Source organism: Schistosoma haematobium, chromosome 2, assembly GCF_000699445.3.
Source record: "Schistosoma haematobium chromosome 2, whole genome shotgun sequence".
NCBI classification, from domain to species: Eukaryota; Metazoa; Platyhelminthes; class Trematoda; order Strigeidida; family Schistosomatidae; genus Schistosoma; species Schistosoma haematobium.
In genome coordinates this window covers 22759343-22775159 of record NC_067197.1, presented here as the reverse complement: position 1 = coordinate 22775159, position 15817 = coordinate 22759343, and the positions used below count along the sequence as shown (strand labels likewise).

General features: G+C 32.0%; 1 protein-coding gene across 1 annotated transcript in view; it reads left to right on the top strand.

Moving 5' to 3' along the window:
- The window catches only part of RASAL2_4 (Ras GTPase-activating protein nGAP), a 68614-nt gene that overhangs the window by 30056 nt on the left and 22741 nt on the right, over positions 1–15817 (top strand). The window contains exons 8-10 of the mRNA XM_051214648.1: positions 4273–4544; positions 9011–9251; positions 13552–14052. Coding sequence (XP_051067828.1) covers positions 4273–4544; positions 9011–9251; positions 13552–14052 — 1014 coding nt within the window. The remainder of the gene's footprint in view (positions 1–4272; positions 4545–9010; positions 9252–13551; positions 14053–15817) is intronic.

Genomic DNA, 15817 nt, shown 5'->3' with positions numbered 1-15817 from the left:
AATCCGGAATCGTTCAAGTTGTCCTTGCTTCTTTTATTAAGTGGTAATTTTAAATAAACGTTTATACTGAAATGTGTTGTACATATTGGGAAATCATTACAAATTGTTCTGTTAAAGACACGGACACCTTAATAAAATGCGCATGGTGTCAACAGAATAAATAACTGGATCCGTTTCTTTATGTTGAATTAGTTGAGTTATCTTAATATCTTATTCTTATGATTTGGTTGCATATTTGCTTAATAACATCTGGTACTGATGTTTTCTGTGAAGATTATCGATTCATTATTTTTAGATATACGGTATATTTTAATGAATTAGAAATAATATCTCAGCTGAAAGGGAATGTGTGGTCAAAATTCATATCAATACTTAAGGATGTAGGTATTAATAAAGCTAACATATAATGAAAATGATAGAGGAACTTTCTCCAATCCTTGTGTTTTAGTGTCCATGACCATTTGATATTTGGTTCAAAAGTCAGTTTTCGAAGTGATTCGTTTTTCTACAAATCTATTTACTCAACCTGTAGTGTTTTATCATATGAATCTATAGTTTGATTCTTGACTTCCCTCATTAGTATAAATGAACGCTGTACTTAATAGGGAAACTTAGATCCATGTTTAAGGTTATCCGCTAATCCTTATTACTTATTTTATGTAGCTGTAAGTGAGCTTACAAATTTTCCTTTAAGGTTTTACCTCATTTTTTTGTGACATTAATTCCATATTTTCAATGCTGGATGATATGTTCGATAGTTCCTGGAATTAGAAGGGGAACTGAATATAAGAAAATATAAATTATTCCCAATCAGAAAATAATTATAGTAATAAAAGTGAATATTATTTTTAATCATCAAACTAATAAATATCTAGACTTTCTGTTAAAAAATAATTCATTCTATATACATTATGGAATGTGGCTAGCAGTGGGACAAAAGATGTACTTGCCGTCCTGTTTGGTACTCTTAAACTGCATTTACCTGTACCTCAGAGTTTATGTTCACTCTGAGACTTGAACTCAATACCTTTTGGTTCAAATATTATCGCGCTATCCACGTTAGCCACTCACTTTTGCAACGAGTATGCGTTTTGACTGTATTCGAAATGTAAGCAATGATGGATAGTGGCTAGCACTGGAATCCAGGACGCGCGTTTCGTCCTGGGTGGGACTCATCAGCTGGATGTACCTACATCTCAGAGTTGATGTTCACTCTGCGACTTGAACCCAGTACCATTCGCTTCAAACGCCATCGCGTTATCCACTCAACTAGCGGGTCCCCATAAGCACTTGCTTGTGCAATGGGGTGAATTTAAATTCACTTGATATTGTTTGGATTGTATCTTCCCATTGAGGTTTAAGACTGCAATTGATCAGTTTGCTATTGGCATCTATCATTGCTTACAAGAAGTTTGTGAATTAAAGCAATATCGAGGCATACGTACAGTATGCACATATGCCAATAACAGACTGATCAATTGCAGTCTTAAACCCCAATGGGAAGATACAATCCAAACAATACCAAGTGAATTTGTATTCGAAATAGTTTGAATTATCCCGTTGTTGTTATTTTTGACTGAAATTTGACCAATCTTGATTGGCATATGTACATCCTGTGAGAATTGTCTTAATATAGCCAATGAGATAAGTTGATTCTATTTTGTATCGAGGTGATGCGTACAAGATGTACATATGCCAACCAAGGCTGGTCAAATATAAGTCAGATATCGATAATGGGATAATCCGAACCAATTCAAATTCAATTGTTTTATTCAGTTAGTACAATGGAACATTTTCTATTTAGTTGTTGACCAATTACCTAGTAGCAAGTATTCTTTGGGTAAAAGGTCGAAGTAATATTTAAAGGTCAAAATTGCGAACAAAGGTCATCTGAACAATAAAATTTCATTCCATTCGGTACAAGTATTCAGACGAGATTGGTTGTTATACACATGAAATCTAGGTGTAATTGTCTATTAAAATATATTCTACTAAGAAAGAGACAGGGCAGAAGAGGAAGAAGCTGAAATAGGAATATCAATATTTAGGCAACAAATCCCAATGAATAGTTAGCAAATTATCCATAGAAATAGTAGGACTATATAAAAAAGATATTAGGAAAGATAACTGTGATTCCTACTGTACTCAGTCTTTTTTCGCTTCCAAACTGGAGATGACATCCAATCAACCGCCGGATACAATAGCAGTATTTAGTTTATACCAAAACCTTTATTTGACATTTTGCGTGAAGAATTACATTCCTACAAGCATTAGCATAAGAAACCCTTTGTTGAGACATTCAAAGCTTGAAAAGCGATCAGTTGTCCTAGGATAATTCAGAGATTGTTGTTGAACAACCCTGAAACTACTAGAACTTGAAACAGCCCACAGATATCGGGATATAGGAAATGTAGCAGATCCACACCATTTAAAAAGGATTACAGTTTGTGTAGGAACGTACAAATCAGGAAAGAATACAAAAATAAATAAAACGATTATCAGTAGTAAACAACAGTTATTTACAATTACAATATTAAAGCCAGATGCACTAAAAAAACAACCGAGCAGTCTATGTTGGCAGATTATTCTCCAGATCTGGGGGTTGTGCGACTGTCCAATCACTTCACTGAATAAAGCAGACACAGTAAATAACCAATTACACTTGAGTAACTACGGATGAAACAGGGATGGAATCATCCTCAAAGAGCTAGTTTAAATTTTTTCAAATGAATTCTGAAAATCTGTTAACTGAATTTTCATTCAAGAGATTTAAAATATTGATACTATTCTGGAAATGATGCCTAGTTATTTTTGTGATTTGCATAATATGATATGTCTTTTTCATGCCTTTTTATCACATACAAGTTGTTGATAAATACAAGTTGTTTCCAAGCTTCTTTTGTATTAAATAATAGGAATCAATATAAACTTCTGATCAGTCATATCGTATTTGTCTCACAACACTTACTAAGACTTTTATATGACAACGTCTGTAATCATTTTGTTTTTTAATTGAAATTTGATAGTATCTCTTGGGAAAACTTGTCTATATTCTCAAACTGCATTAAAACCATGGGACTGCATCTCCTTACGATGCTCCACTGCCTTGTGGGTTAGACCTTTAGGTCAAAGGCTGGGGGTGTGGCCCCCTAAGATAACCACCTGCTTCGGTCTGGGCACCCGGGCAGTAACGCAGCCCACACGCAATTAATGAACTGAAATTGTGTGGCGCATATATGTTTGGCGCACTCCTGTACCAATATATATGTGTTCAAATAAAATAAAATACATCAGGTTCTAGAATTATAAATCCAGATTAATAATCCATAAAATTGGCCAGCCTTAAAGCAGAGTACATCATTTGGAAATTGTAATATGTGAATCAGGAATTGTTTGTTATATAAATAAAATTGTTAATGTTGGGGCTGACTAATATGAAGCGTTAACTTGAATCAGTTTATAAGCGAAATGAAATCGTGAGATAAATTATCAGAATAAATATGGTCAACATGGAGTAAGAGAGAGAGAGAGAGAGAGAGAATATTGTGATTACAAATCGGAAATTACGTAATATGTAAAATAATTAGGTCAAATATAGTAGATTCAGGGGTGGATATTGAATAAATTCCTCAAAAAGGGTTATCAAATGTAAAGACAATAATAATAATATCGGTAATAATAATAATAATAATAATAACATTAATCAGATTACGTCACCACATTATAAGATTGATTATTAGCTAGTTGGCCAGGGTAAAAGGAGTGGCTGAACATACTTCTTTTGGATACAAAGCTCTGGCTTTTTGATCCGAATAGCAATTGCTTCAGCTGTCTGTAGGATTTGCAGTCTGACGGAATTAGGTAGACTGCTGTTGACACGATAGATTATTGCAAAAGATTGCTCCATGTTTGCTATTTTGTCTTACTGTTTGCAGTTCTGAATGGAAAGCACTTTGTGGTTATTATTTGATTTGATTAGGAATTCCACAACTGTATTAAATCCATACTTTATTTTGGCAACAACTGTTCTCTATTTTAATGATAAATCCACATTGACATGATATCCTAGTTGAAAGAATAAGGATTTGATTACAGAGCATTTATTATTATTCTGAACAAGTTCTTCAACACTAGCTTCATATAAATGTGGGTGAGTGATGAAGATTTTTTCCATAATGAAAGTGATAGGTGCAAAAATAAACTATCTTGCTCAGAGGACCCTTAAAAAACTAAATTCTCTCTTTCAATTTGTTTTTATTAAATCTTTTTCAGTATCTTCATCATTTATTTCACTTGTTAATACAACGTGTACTAACATGTTTTACACCTTGGGAAGTTGATCCAGAAAAACTATCTTCAACTCAATGTACTGGTGGTTCACTGAATGCAACTGATACTGCTGCATATGCTTTATCACCCGGAAATATGTTAAAAAACCATCGATCAATAATAACTGGCACTTTAATTGGCAATCAAATAATGCTGTTAAGATATTTTGATGTTGTTTGGCGAGCTATTCAATCCAGTTTGAATTATTTCCCAAGGTAATAATCATTTGTATTGAGTAATTTTTTTTGGTTTTACTGTCTATACTCAATTTAGTACCTAGACTCGTTGTCTGTTCATCAGATTTAGATAGATATTAGTGTGACTGAACTCATGTACAAATTCTGAAATATTGACGCACTTAAAGATCATTTGAACTATACAGATTTACTTTAGTTTCATTGGGGAAGAAATTTCATATATGTTTCACTGTATAACAGATACCACGAGGATGTGTTATGCTAGTAAACGTACTTCATTAAACTTATTTAATTACGTAAATGCTAACAAACAATTGTCATTTACAGTGGTGACGACTATTGGTACTCGCTTTCTATTTGACTGTTACCATTCCTACTCAGTTTTGTCGGATATACTGTAGAATGTGACAATTTGATTAAATCCCGTCAAAATGTGACCTTTGTACTATACCAGAATTAAAGCAGAATTTTTATGAGCGAATTCACTAGCCAATTGAAGCTAGACCACCATGGAAAAACTGGAAGTACTGGAATTGATTGGCATTTCCGACAATATCATTTTCAGTCTTAATATTCTTTAGAATGTGTCCTGCAGTTTCAGAAAACTACAATGACTGGAGTGAAACTTTATAAACAAAGTGTTTTCTTTAGTCACAAACATAAAACCTTTCTATTAGTCTCTTCTTTTAAATCAGAGACAGTTGGTGGTGGTCTTACTTTCTTTCTTTCGAATATCTTAAAATTGATGACGATCTGATCATGGCTATTGAAAGATATAATCTATTCATTGAGTTTTTCTATCGTTTGCTTAATTATACTGGTAAGAAAACTTGCCATCATATAAAACACTGTAGTTTTGTAGTAGTTATCGGATGTATTTTTTAAAAAGCTGGTAACGTCAAGAATCTATCAGATTAGTGCAAATACATCGTAGAGGTTAACCCTTACTATAACAATAGAACTTCGTCGCATCGTTGAAGAAGAATTCTTCGTGATTCAGCAAAGAGTTTTTCTTTAGACGTTATCATTTACTGAAGCTATGTAATCATATTTATAGTTAATTTAAAAAAATGGTAGTTTACAGTTAACAAATGAGGGGTAGTGTGTCATTTTATAAGTGTTTTATCATAAATTGTCCATAGAAAACCAAGTACCCCAAGAACATACAACCAAGTGTTCAGATAACTATTCCTGTACAAGAACTGAGGGCTCTGATTTTTTCTAAATGTTAGTTCAGTTGATAAGATATGAGCAATTTTCCCTGATATGTGCATTTAATTGGAAGAAGACTATGTTATGGTTGTATTGAATTGTATTCAGGCAATTTCTCATCAAGTTGTACCATAATAAATCCATAATTACTGTTACTCGTGTGTTAATGAGTTAATTAAACTGCTAAATTTTGTGAACTTTTGCACCAGTTAAGGTTTAAATACAATAAAAGGTCATTTAATAGAAAGGTTAGGAAAATTTATTGTGTGGTATCGAGTAACAATCAATTAACTACAATAAATTATGTGAATATAATATATGGTAGGAGAAATACTGTCTGATTGAGATAACAATATTAATAATAATAGTTGTAGTGATATTAACAATATCATCTTGTGAATACAAAACATAGCGAAATGTAATTCTATTAAAACTTGTATGATAATGTCCATATCGGGGTAAACTGGATAGAGCGCACATATACCAACTTATACTATTCAGAATTCAGTCAAAACTACCAAAAACGAGATAATCCAAAGCATAACAAATTAAATTGACATGTAATTAAGTTAATTAATTCATATGAACTGAGATAGACGAATGTATCAGTTAAGAATGAGACGAAAGAGATCAATGCAACATGAAATAGGATGAACAGTAAGGGTAATGATAATACGAACGTTCTACTGAATGACCGAAACATTCCCAATATTAGATGCATCTGAATGCTTAACAACTAGAGGGTCAACTGTAACCTTTAGATCATTAAAGCAACGTCAATATATCTTACTGACTGCATATGGCTTACTCAAGCCGCCCGAAACCCATATTGCTTGATTGTATGACTTACCGAAGATTCACAAACCAGGGATACCATGACGACTTATTCTCAGTATATTAAACTCGCCTTACTATTCAATAGCAAAGTGATTGGTTAAAATTACTAGCACCACTTCACCATGACTTTCCTAAATACAGTATAAAGAATGTATGTAATGGAGTTGCTGGATTTTTATTGTCATCTTAATTTGCGAACAGAATTTTTGAACTAATAAATATATACTGTTATATTCTGGATATATTTTCTTTCTTACCCAAATCATTCTGTTAAGTGTTAATTATTAATATTATTTAAAGAGAAGACAAAACAATAATAAGTCATTGGGTTGTTTAAAATGTTTATTGTAACAGTGAATGAACAAACACAATCACTGATGTTTATTTGTGTATCTTACTGTTTTACATTGTTATATGTGTTGTGGAGTCCTATGTTTGAGTGTGTACGTGTATCACCTGAATGTTATTGATTAAAACTTCTTATGTATAATCTGATTATCGGCTGTACACACTTTCTAGCTTTGATTTATATATTCCTTTGTTTATCAGTCATGTTGTGCATTGTTCTCTCCCATTTTTATACATTCCATCTTTCTCTATACCTTGACTGACTTGTTACCATAACGATAGTAATAAACTTTGGAATAGAAGCGACTAAAAAAGTCCCCATGCAATAGGAATTTCAATCGAATTTTTAGAGTAGATAAGAGGATGCTGATTTAGGATAAATTAACATATGTTAAATCAATATTTCAAATGATAACACATCATAGTGATGCATTCATCAGATAACTACCAATACGCTAACGACTAGACGTTTTGATTAGTAGAACAGATATAATATACGCATTAAATCGATTGAAACGAGCATTTACAGATCAAGTGTAACATAGACAGACATACAAATCAGTACAGAACTTTAGGCAGTACATAACCGATACAGTTTGGTATAGTATATAACAGATACAGATAGGAAATCATCCAAAGCGAAGGAAATATATAAAAGTGAAAAAGGAGAATGAAATCAATAGATGCATGGAGATGGGTATACAATATTAGGAGGTTTGTGATTTAGAAGGTAAGAAATAAATTTTAGCGCGGCTCCGAAAATGAGTTGATTTTTGTCTAGTTTCGTTAAAAATGTTGTTTTATTAAGCTTGAGATGGATTCTCATTAATAGGTATTTGTTTGTTATTAGCTCACAAGGTTTAGTGAAAGTTCTATTACCTTCTTTGTCTGTACTTCGACGAATCACGGCCAAGAAGCAAGCAAAGGTGAACTCTGTCTTCAAATGGAGTGCCTTAATCAATGATACTCGATAATTTGTTGTGCTAGCTGCGAAACTCAGTTGCACAGATAGCATACTGGAGCAACGAAGATATTTGAATTAATTATATCAATTCATATTCTTAAAAACGATTATTATTGTATGATCTCTTCACTCAAGTTACACAAACTAAGCGTTAAGTATACCTTGACGATCGCTCTATCAAACGTAATCATTTTTATATTACAAACAGAACAATAAAATAATTAATGAGGTATCTTTGTGTTCATTTAGTGATTTAGTAATTTTTCACTTGGATGTGTAAAGAAGAGTATTTATGTTAGCAATTTATTGAAATCTCTACTGTTATAACAATATAAGAAATTGTGATTAATAGTTTTAGTTTATTCATCGACTTCATGTCTTTCCAATAAAGTTATACTTGTACTTAGAAAATGTAATTAGTTAGAAAATAAAGTAGACTTCAGTTAAGTATTTAAAACATCAACATACCTTGATTCATTTATTTTATGTATTCTCTTGTCTCCCAAGAACATTTTGTACATAAATAGTGAATAGCTGACATATTATTCATGACAAATTTAATATTTAACATAAATTGATAGCTATTTACAAGCTCACATACTACAACTGCTTTACGTATATATGCATCTTTAATAGTTAAAATTATAGAGAGATACTTAACTAATTATTCAAACTTATGTGAATTAAATCACTGATTGCTCTTAGCTAGACCGTCATTGAAAAGCTGAAAGCACTGGATGGCCGTGTCGTCTCAATATGAGACTCTTAAGCAGTAAGTATATACGATACTTCATACGCCAATCGAACCCAGAAATTTCAGTCTGGCATCGGGATTTCAATGGTGTAGTAGCTAATATCAGTTCGTGTTTTAAACTATGTAGTTCTATGGCCTACACAAATATCTCTATATGAATGAAGTAGATTGTGTAAAGGTTAAATTTGATAACAAACAATTGGATGATATTAAAGTGTATATCACTATTTCATTGAATAACGATGTATGTTGTGTGATTGATTAGAAGCTTTATTCAACGTATTATGTAGTTATATACTTTCGAACCTTTTGCTTGTTTGTTTTGATTGCATAATCTTATTTTAAATTACTGTTTGACTATTTTTACAGTGTACTCATTCGCTTATTCAGTTCATTTCGTGAAGCATTAGAAACAATTCGTGGATCAGAATTTTGTGATAATTTAATATCTGGTTGTATATTTTTACGACTGATCTGTCCAGCTTTACTTTCACCTTCCTTGTTTGGTTTAATCAGTGCATTTCCTAGTGAACCAGCATGTCAACGTAACCTCACACTGCTAGCTAAATCATTGCAATCATTAGCTAATTTTAGTACATTCGATGATAAAGTAAGTTGTTTTTGTTATTATTATTTTATTTGATGAAATGTCTTGATTGAATACGTTTTATACTGAGAAAACATTTTTCGATATTATTAATTTATTTATTGATATTGGAGGTGGTTGTGCAACGTCGTGGATTAACAACGTTGGATGCCGGCTCACCGGTCTAGATGTCAAGCGTTCACGCGCGAGTCCTTGGTTTGATCCCTGCTTGTGGAGTCATGAATGCACAATGCTGAGAATTTCCATACTGAGACGGAATGGACATCCAGTGCTTCCAGGTTTTTAATGGTGGTCCAAAATTGGATCATGGTTTCAATGAAATCCACTAATCTCAACGACAGTTTCTTTTCATTAATTCAAATTAGATATCGATGATTTTCAGTTAAATAATAAAAGCATATTCTACATTATTTTCTTTTACAAGCATTTACCCTAACTACTAATCAAAGACGTATCCATCTACTATTGATAGTGAGCATTCATTTTGTAAAGACGTTCCACCCCATTTAAAAAAAAAATCGAAATAGATACTTTCCTTGAAAAATTATGGTAAATTTTCTTAACTAGTACATGAAATTCGTTACTGATAAGTGTAATTGATTTCCCACATTTCGTTGTGAATCGTTACACTATACAGTCAATTTACCTGCTGTGATTGTACCAAAGAATATTTATCATTTGATTATATATATTCTATTCTGAGTGTTATATATTTCCAATAATGTAGATGTGTATATACCAATAACTGAAACCTTATTTATGCTTATATATATATGTGTGTGTACGTGTATAAAATCCGTGGTTCATCTTTATTCGTTAATTACTTATTTGACAGAACATTTGGTATATAATATGAATACTTAACGTGTCTATAGTATAAATCTTGATCTTGATTCTTTTACAACTAGGAGAAATATCTCTTGGTATTGTCTTCAATTTTTTTCTTTTAAAGCAATGTCATTCCAAAATAAGTGATTTTCATACTATGGATTTAAATAAATAATATAATAAAGTGAAAAACTATTTAAAAAGAAGTTATTATCACATATAAACGACAATTTCGTGCTGATTTGAAACTCCCTAGTATAGCGTACACGCATAACATTACAGAATATAATGGTTGAAGACTACTAAATAGGTCCCAAACTTATGGAGGAAGAAAACAGTATATTTTTGTTATATGTGAAAATTATATTTAAAATAATCTGAGCGAGTGAAAATTAAATAATTCCAACGTTTCGTCCAGATAACTTGTCTGGACCTCTTCAAGGTAATAATCAAAATTAAAATAATCTTTGATGATTTTCACGTACAATGACTTCTCTATACTCGGCGCCCGATTTCTGCCAAACTATTCGTTCTAATCTTGACGAATATTCGTATAAAGTATATTTTCATGTTTATTTAGTTTTAAAATGACCTTCAACTGATGTTATTCTCTGATATAGTTTGAAAATCTACATACAAGATTTTCATCATACATACTTATTCTCCAATAGATGGAAACTTTAATGGAATCATACAAGCATGCTGTATATTTAGATTTTATTCCTTATAATCCATATTAAGCCAATATTTATTTAAATCATACTGCTGTCATATTCAGATATTACTTTCTGTCACGTGAAACGTTGACTTAGTGGCTAAGCCGATCGACTAGATTATAATTTCTAGTCTCCCACATTCCATTTCTCCTTAGACATTCGAGTAGTGTCGTAGTAAACGAGAATGTATTTGAATACAAAATTACAAAACATCTTAGTGAAATCTGAGAACCTTACAGTAGATACTTCATTTGCAAAATGTCAATCAATCGTCTAAGACTTCATTGTTTTTTTCGTTTCTACAACAATTATTCTCTGTTCTCTTTCTCTTAATTTCGACTTCCTTAACTTTTTGCCTCTAGGCATTTCACGTCCAATTAATGATGCATACTACTTATATCTATCGACATCAGAAGCACATACCACAGTATCAGTGGTCCTCAGACATTATTTATGGTGCGAGCATGTATCCTGTTAAATAAGTTACAAACAAAACTTGTTGAAATAATGTATTCATAACTGAGATTTTTCTTGATACATAAGTTTTACTGAAAAATAATTACTTGGTTAACATTAGAAAGGTATTTATTTATGTCAAAACAAATACAATACTAAGATTTCACTTAAAGGAAATGGTCTGACGCAATAATAATAACATTCAAAATAAGGAATGAATATTAAAATCTACTTTGATAATCTTATCGTTGTGAGTAATTCTAATATCTTATCGACAAATTTATTGTTGTTTTTCCCTGAAGTGTTTGAATTTCTGATTAATAATCTAGTAACTTCAAGTCAATATTTATTTTGAGAACTTCAGGTACATTTCATGAACTAATTAATTATTAACTGTTGCGTTATATGAATAATAAACATTATAGAATGAAATAAACAGATTGAATAATTCATATGAACTACCAAATTCATCTTTACAATAATTGAAGACCAGAACAGTTGTTTTGTTTTGGTATTGGGCCCCTTAGCAACGTTCACTCACAACTTTGAATTGATTTATTGACTCGTTAAACCCTATTGATTGGTATGTCAGTTTAAGATTCTAAACTCTTTTTGTGGAAGTGCCTAGTGCTCATGCCGTTTCATAGATGATATCTGTCGAACTCTTGATGTATTTGATGCTAGTCAGTTAGGTCTTTTCATTCGTATGTTGAAAGTAATTCTTACACTTGGTTACTAGTGAACATATGATTATTGTCGGGAAATGGTGTTCGTAGATATTACTCAATAGTGAAGATAGTTCATATCTATCTTTAGTCGGTCCTGAGTGAGTACTCCTGGGGTTTGTTGCTCACTAGTTTTATATCTGTCTAGTTCAAGTCACTCATTGATATAAGTTGTCTCCGAAATTAAAATAATTCTTCCACTTCACATGTTTTTTGGGTTGATTCTATCATGAATTTTTTTGTGATATCCCAATTAGTAGAAAATAGTATTTGTGACGTCTTATGGCTTAATGTAATCCACTTGTTCAGAATAAATAAATCTTTTGACCATTACATTACATTAAGTCACCCAATGTCAAAAATACATTTTTCTACTCATTGAGATATTACAAAAAATGTATTCATTATTAACTTGCTACCCAATGGTTAATTTGTTCAAAACTATCAAGTTCAACCTTGGGCATTGGTACATACAATCTTCCTTAAACTTGAATGACTGCTAAAAGTACTCTTAATTATTTGTTCCAATGAAAATAATTGTTTTATACATCCTTCTTGAAGATCTCCGTGTTATGCATAAAATTAGTATGTTTATAAAAAAAACCTAAAAGTTACAACATTTGGGACTACATTTCTCCACAGTATTTATTACTTTTACTCTACTATGGAAATTGTTTTCTATCTTTGTATAAGTTTTATTCCAACCAATAATTTATGCACAATGTTTATCTAAAACTTTATTAATCAAAATTAATTAAACAAAATGAATCACACTCTTGTGTATGTATTCAAAGAGGTTAGATGTTGGAAATTTGTAGATTATCCTGGTTGAAATCATTCTTTATATCTATCCACTTATAAAAAGAATTAATGCAAGTCATATTTTAAATTCGATTTCTGTTTCTCCTTCTTATACTTTTTATACTGGTTTTCTTTATAAAGAAAATTTTTCATGTTATCATCTGTCATAGTTGTTTAGTGTAACAATTGAAAGTGATAACAAACAGAGGAGGTTGTGGTTATCTGTCAAGTTTTCAATGTTCAATTAGTGTGTTATGTACAGCTTTTTCAGTCTTTTTTTCGATTGTTTAGTGGACAGATTCCTCACATTACAATATAATATTCATCCTAGATTTTGTTCCAAGAGTATGAAGTTAGTTACAACTGTTCACTATGGATATGTCAGTGTAGTTGACTAAAGCCTGTAGTATGATAAACACAAATACGTTGAAAGTTATCGCAAGAAATGAAATCTAAAAAAGGAGTATGCTCTATTATGGAGAATTCACCCACTTATTCAGTGAAAAAAAGATCGAAGCTATTGTATGAAATACGTTACTTACACATTGAAACTACGTTGAACTTAGAAAAGAACGAGTCATTTCAAGTATCTTGAATGAAGATAAGTAGAATGTATCTTTTTCTATTGTAAGCAAAGATAGATGGTGGCTAGTAGTGGAATCCAGGAAATGTGTCTCGTCCTACTTGGGACTCATCAGCTGGATGTACATGCATCCTGTTTTTTCTATTGTTTACTAATTACTTTTTCTCTTCATATTTTTTTATTCATTTTTATAGGAACCTTATATGAGATTTTTAAACGGTTATGTTTCTTATCAGTTGTCATTGATGCGAATGTTTATTCGATCAATATCACCATCTTCACTGAACTCACATAACAATGATATGATTCATAATGTTGTTACCGGTTCTGTGACAGTTGACAATGAAATGTTATTATCATCGCCAACAAACAGTTCACATCAGGCAAAAATATCAACCTTAGTAAAAACACAAAATAATGTCAAAGATACAATTGATGAGAATTGTGAATTGGCCAATCTTCATCTTATATTATCAGATGTGATGTTTTCTGATTCAACAATATCTGCTACAAGTAATGATGATACTTTACTAACGGGAACTGTTAATACCACTACTACTAGTACTACTAGTGCTATTACAAATACTGTACTGTTTGGTAATAACAATAATCTGATAACAGTCAATCCTACTTGTGATACAAATTTTTTATCAAATTCTACAACAATGCTTGGAAAGAGTGCTACTACTTTCCTTGTAAGTTAAATTGCTTTCACTCAACGGTGACTTTATTTTATTGAATATAGTTATATTTTATATAAGACAGTGAAAATATCTAGTCAAATGGTTCAAACATTATTGTCCGCATTGTTTCAAGAGTCCTAAGTTATTTTGCATCATTTAGAAGATGTATTTATTGATTGATTTAAAATTCATTTTTAAGTAACATATGGAATCGTCTCGTTTGTCGTTTATTTAATAATTCACTGTTATTACAATGCACAATTGTTTGAATCATTCTGTTATTGTTGGTGCTGGTCGTTGCATAACTAACAAATTTTAGTGACCAGAATGTATCATATATACATATAACTAAAAATTTAATGCGAATTTTAGATAACTGTAATTAATTCATTTTAATTAGTGTATAGTATACTTGGTTTATTCCAAATGCTACGGCTTAAGGTATATTTTACTCTTTAGGTGACAATCACGGATGCTATGTAAAGACGGCGATCTATAAATTAAGCATATGCGTGGATGGTTACTGGATTCAGTCTTAGTACTTCCTACATAATGCAAATGCTTACAATGTTTAAAAATATTTCATGTTATTACGCATATAGAATAGTTCTTAAGAGTATTCTGTATCAACCACTTTCCTCCCAATAAAAAGTGATCAGCTTAGATAATTATATCATAAGATAATGGTCATTTGCTTCAATTAGTACTGTATATCTGGTTACAGTAAATAATTTTCTACTTGAGATTGTGGTGTGTGCTACTTATATCAACATAAGTAGTATATGACGCTAGTCGAGAACAGAATGTCTGGCAGCAGAGAAACAAAGGGATCGAACAGTAAAGAATGGAAACAGAATGCAATTTGTATGAAAATGTAAGAACAATGAAGTCTGAGTCATTTTGAGACAATTGATGGACATTTTGCAAATTAAGCATTTACTATATGGTTGTTAGATTTTATGAACAACTCCTGAAATTTCGTGTCAAAAACTCCGCCTGGAGTCCCTCCGGGGGCTACTGCTGGTCTCAAGCCCGGATAAAGGAGGAGGGTTGGGCACGGGGTTAGCGTCCCCATCCCGTAGAAAACTAACTCGCTAAAAAGACGCTATCCAGAAAGAATTATTCAATCCTTCTAAACTCTGCCCTGGGAGTTAGAAGGTCTTCATTTAGAAGAACTATGACGCCTCATGATGAAAGCCGAATTCCTTCGGAAGTTACGAGACCGATGCCCTTTATGACAACCAGAGCAACCATTTATTTAAGTATATGGAATGTTCGTACAATGTGGGACACCGGGAGAGCCTTCCAAATTGCTGCAGAAATGAGAAGATACAACCTAGAGGTACTTATTATCAGTGAAACACATTGGACACAAGTTGGACAACAACGACTAACTACAGGAGAGCTCCTGTTATACTCCGGCCATGAAGAAGAAAATGCACCACATACACAAGGAGTTGCATTGATGCTGTCCAAACAAGCACAAAAGGCACTTATAGGATGGGAATCTCATGGACCAAGGATCATCAAAGCCTCCTTCAAAACAAAGAAAGAGGGTATTTCAATGAACATCATCCAATGCTATGCGCCTACCAACGACTACAATGAAGACGCTAAAGATCAATTCTACAATAGGCTGCAGTCAATCATCGAGAAGTGCCCAACAAAGGACCTGACCATTCTGATGGGAGATTTCAATGCCAAGGTTGGAGTGGATAACACTGGATATGAAGACGTCATGGGACGACACGGACTGGGAGAAAGAAACGAAAATGGT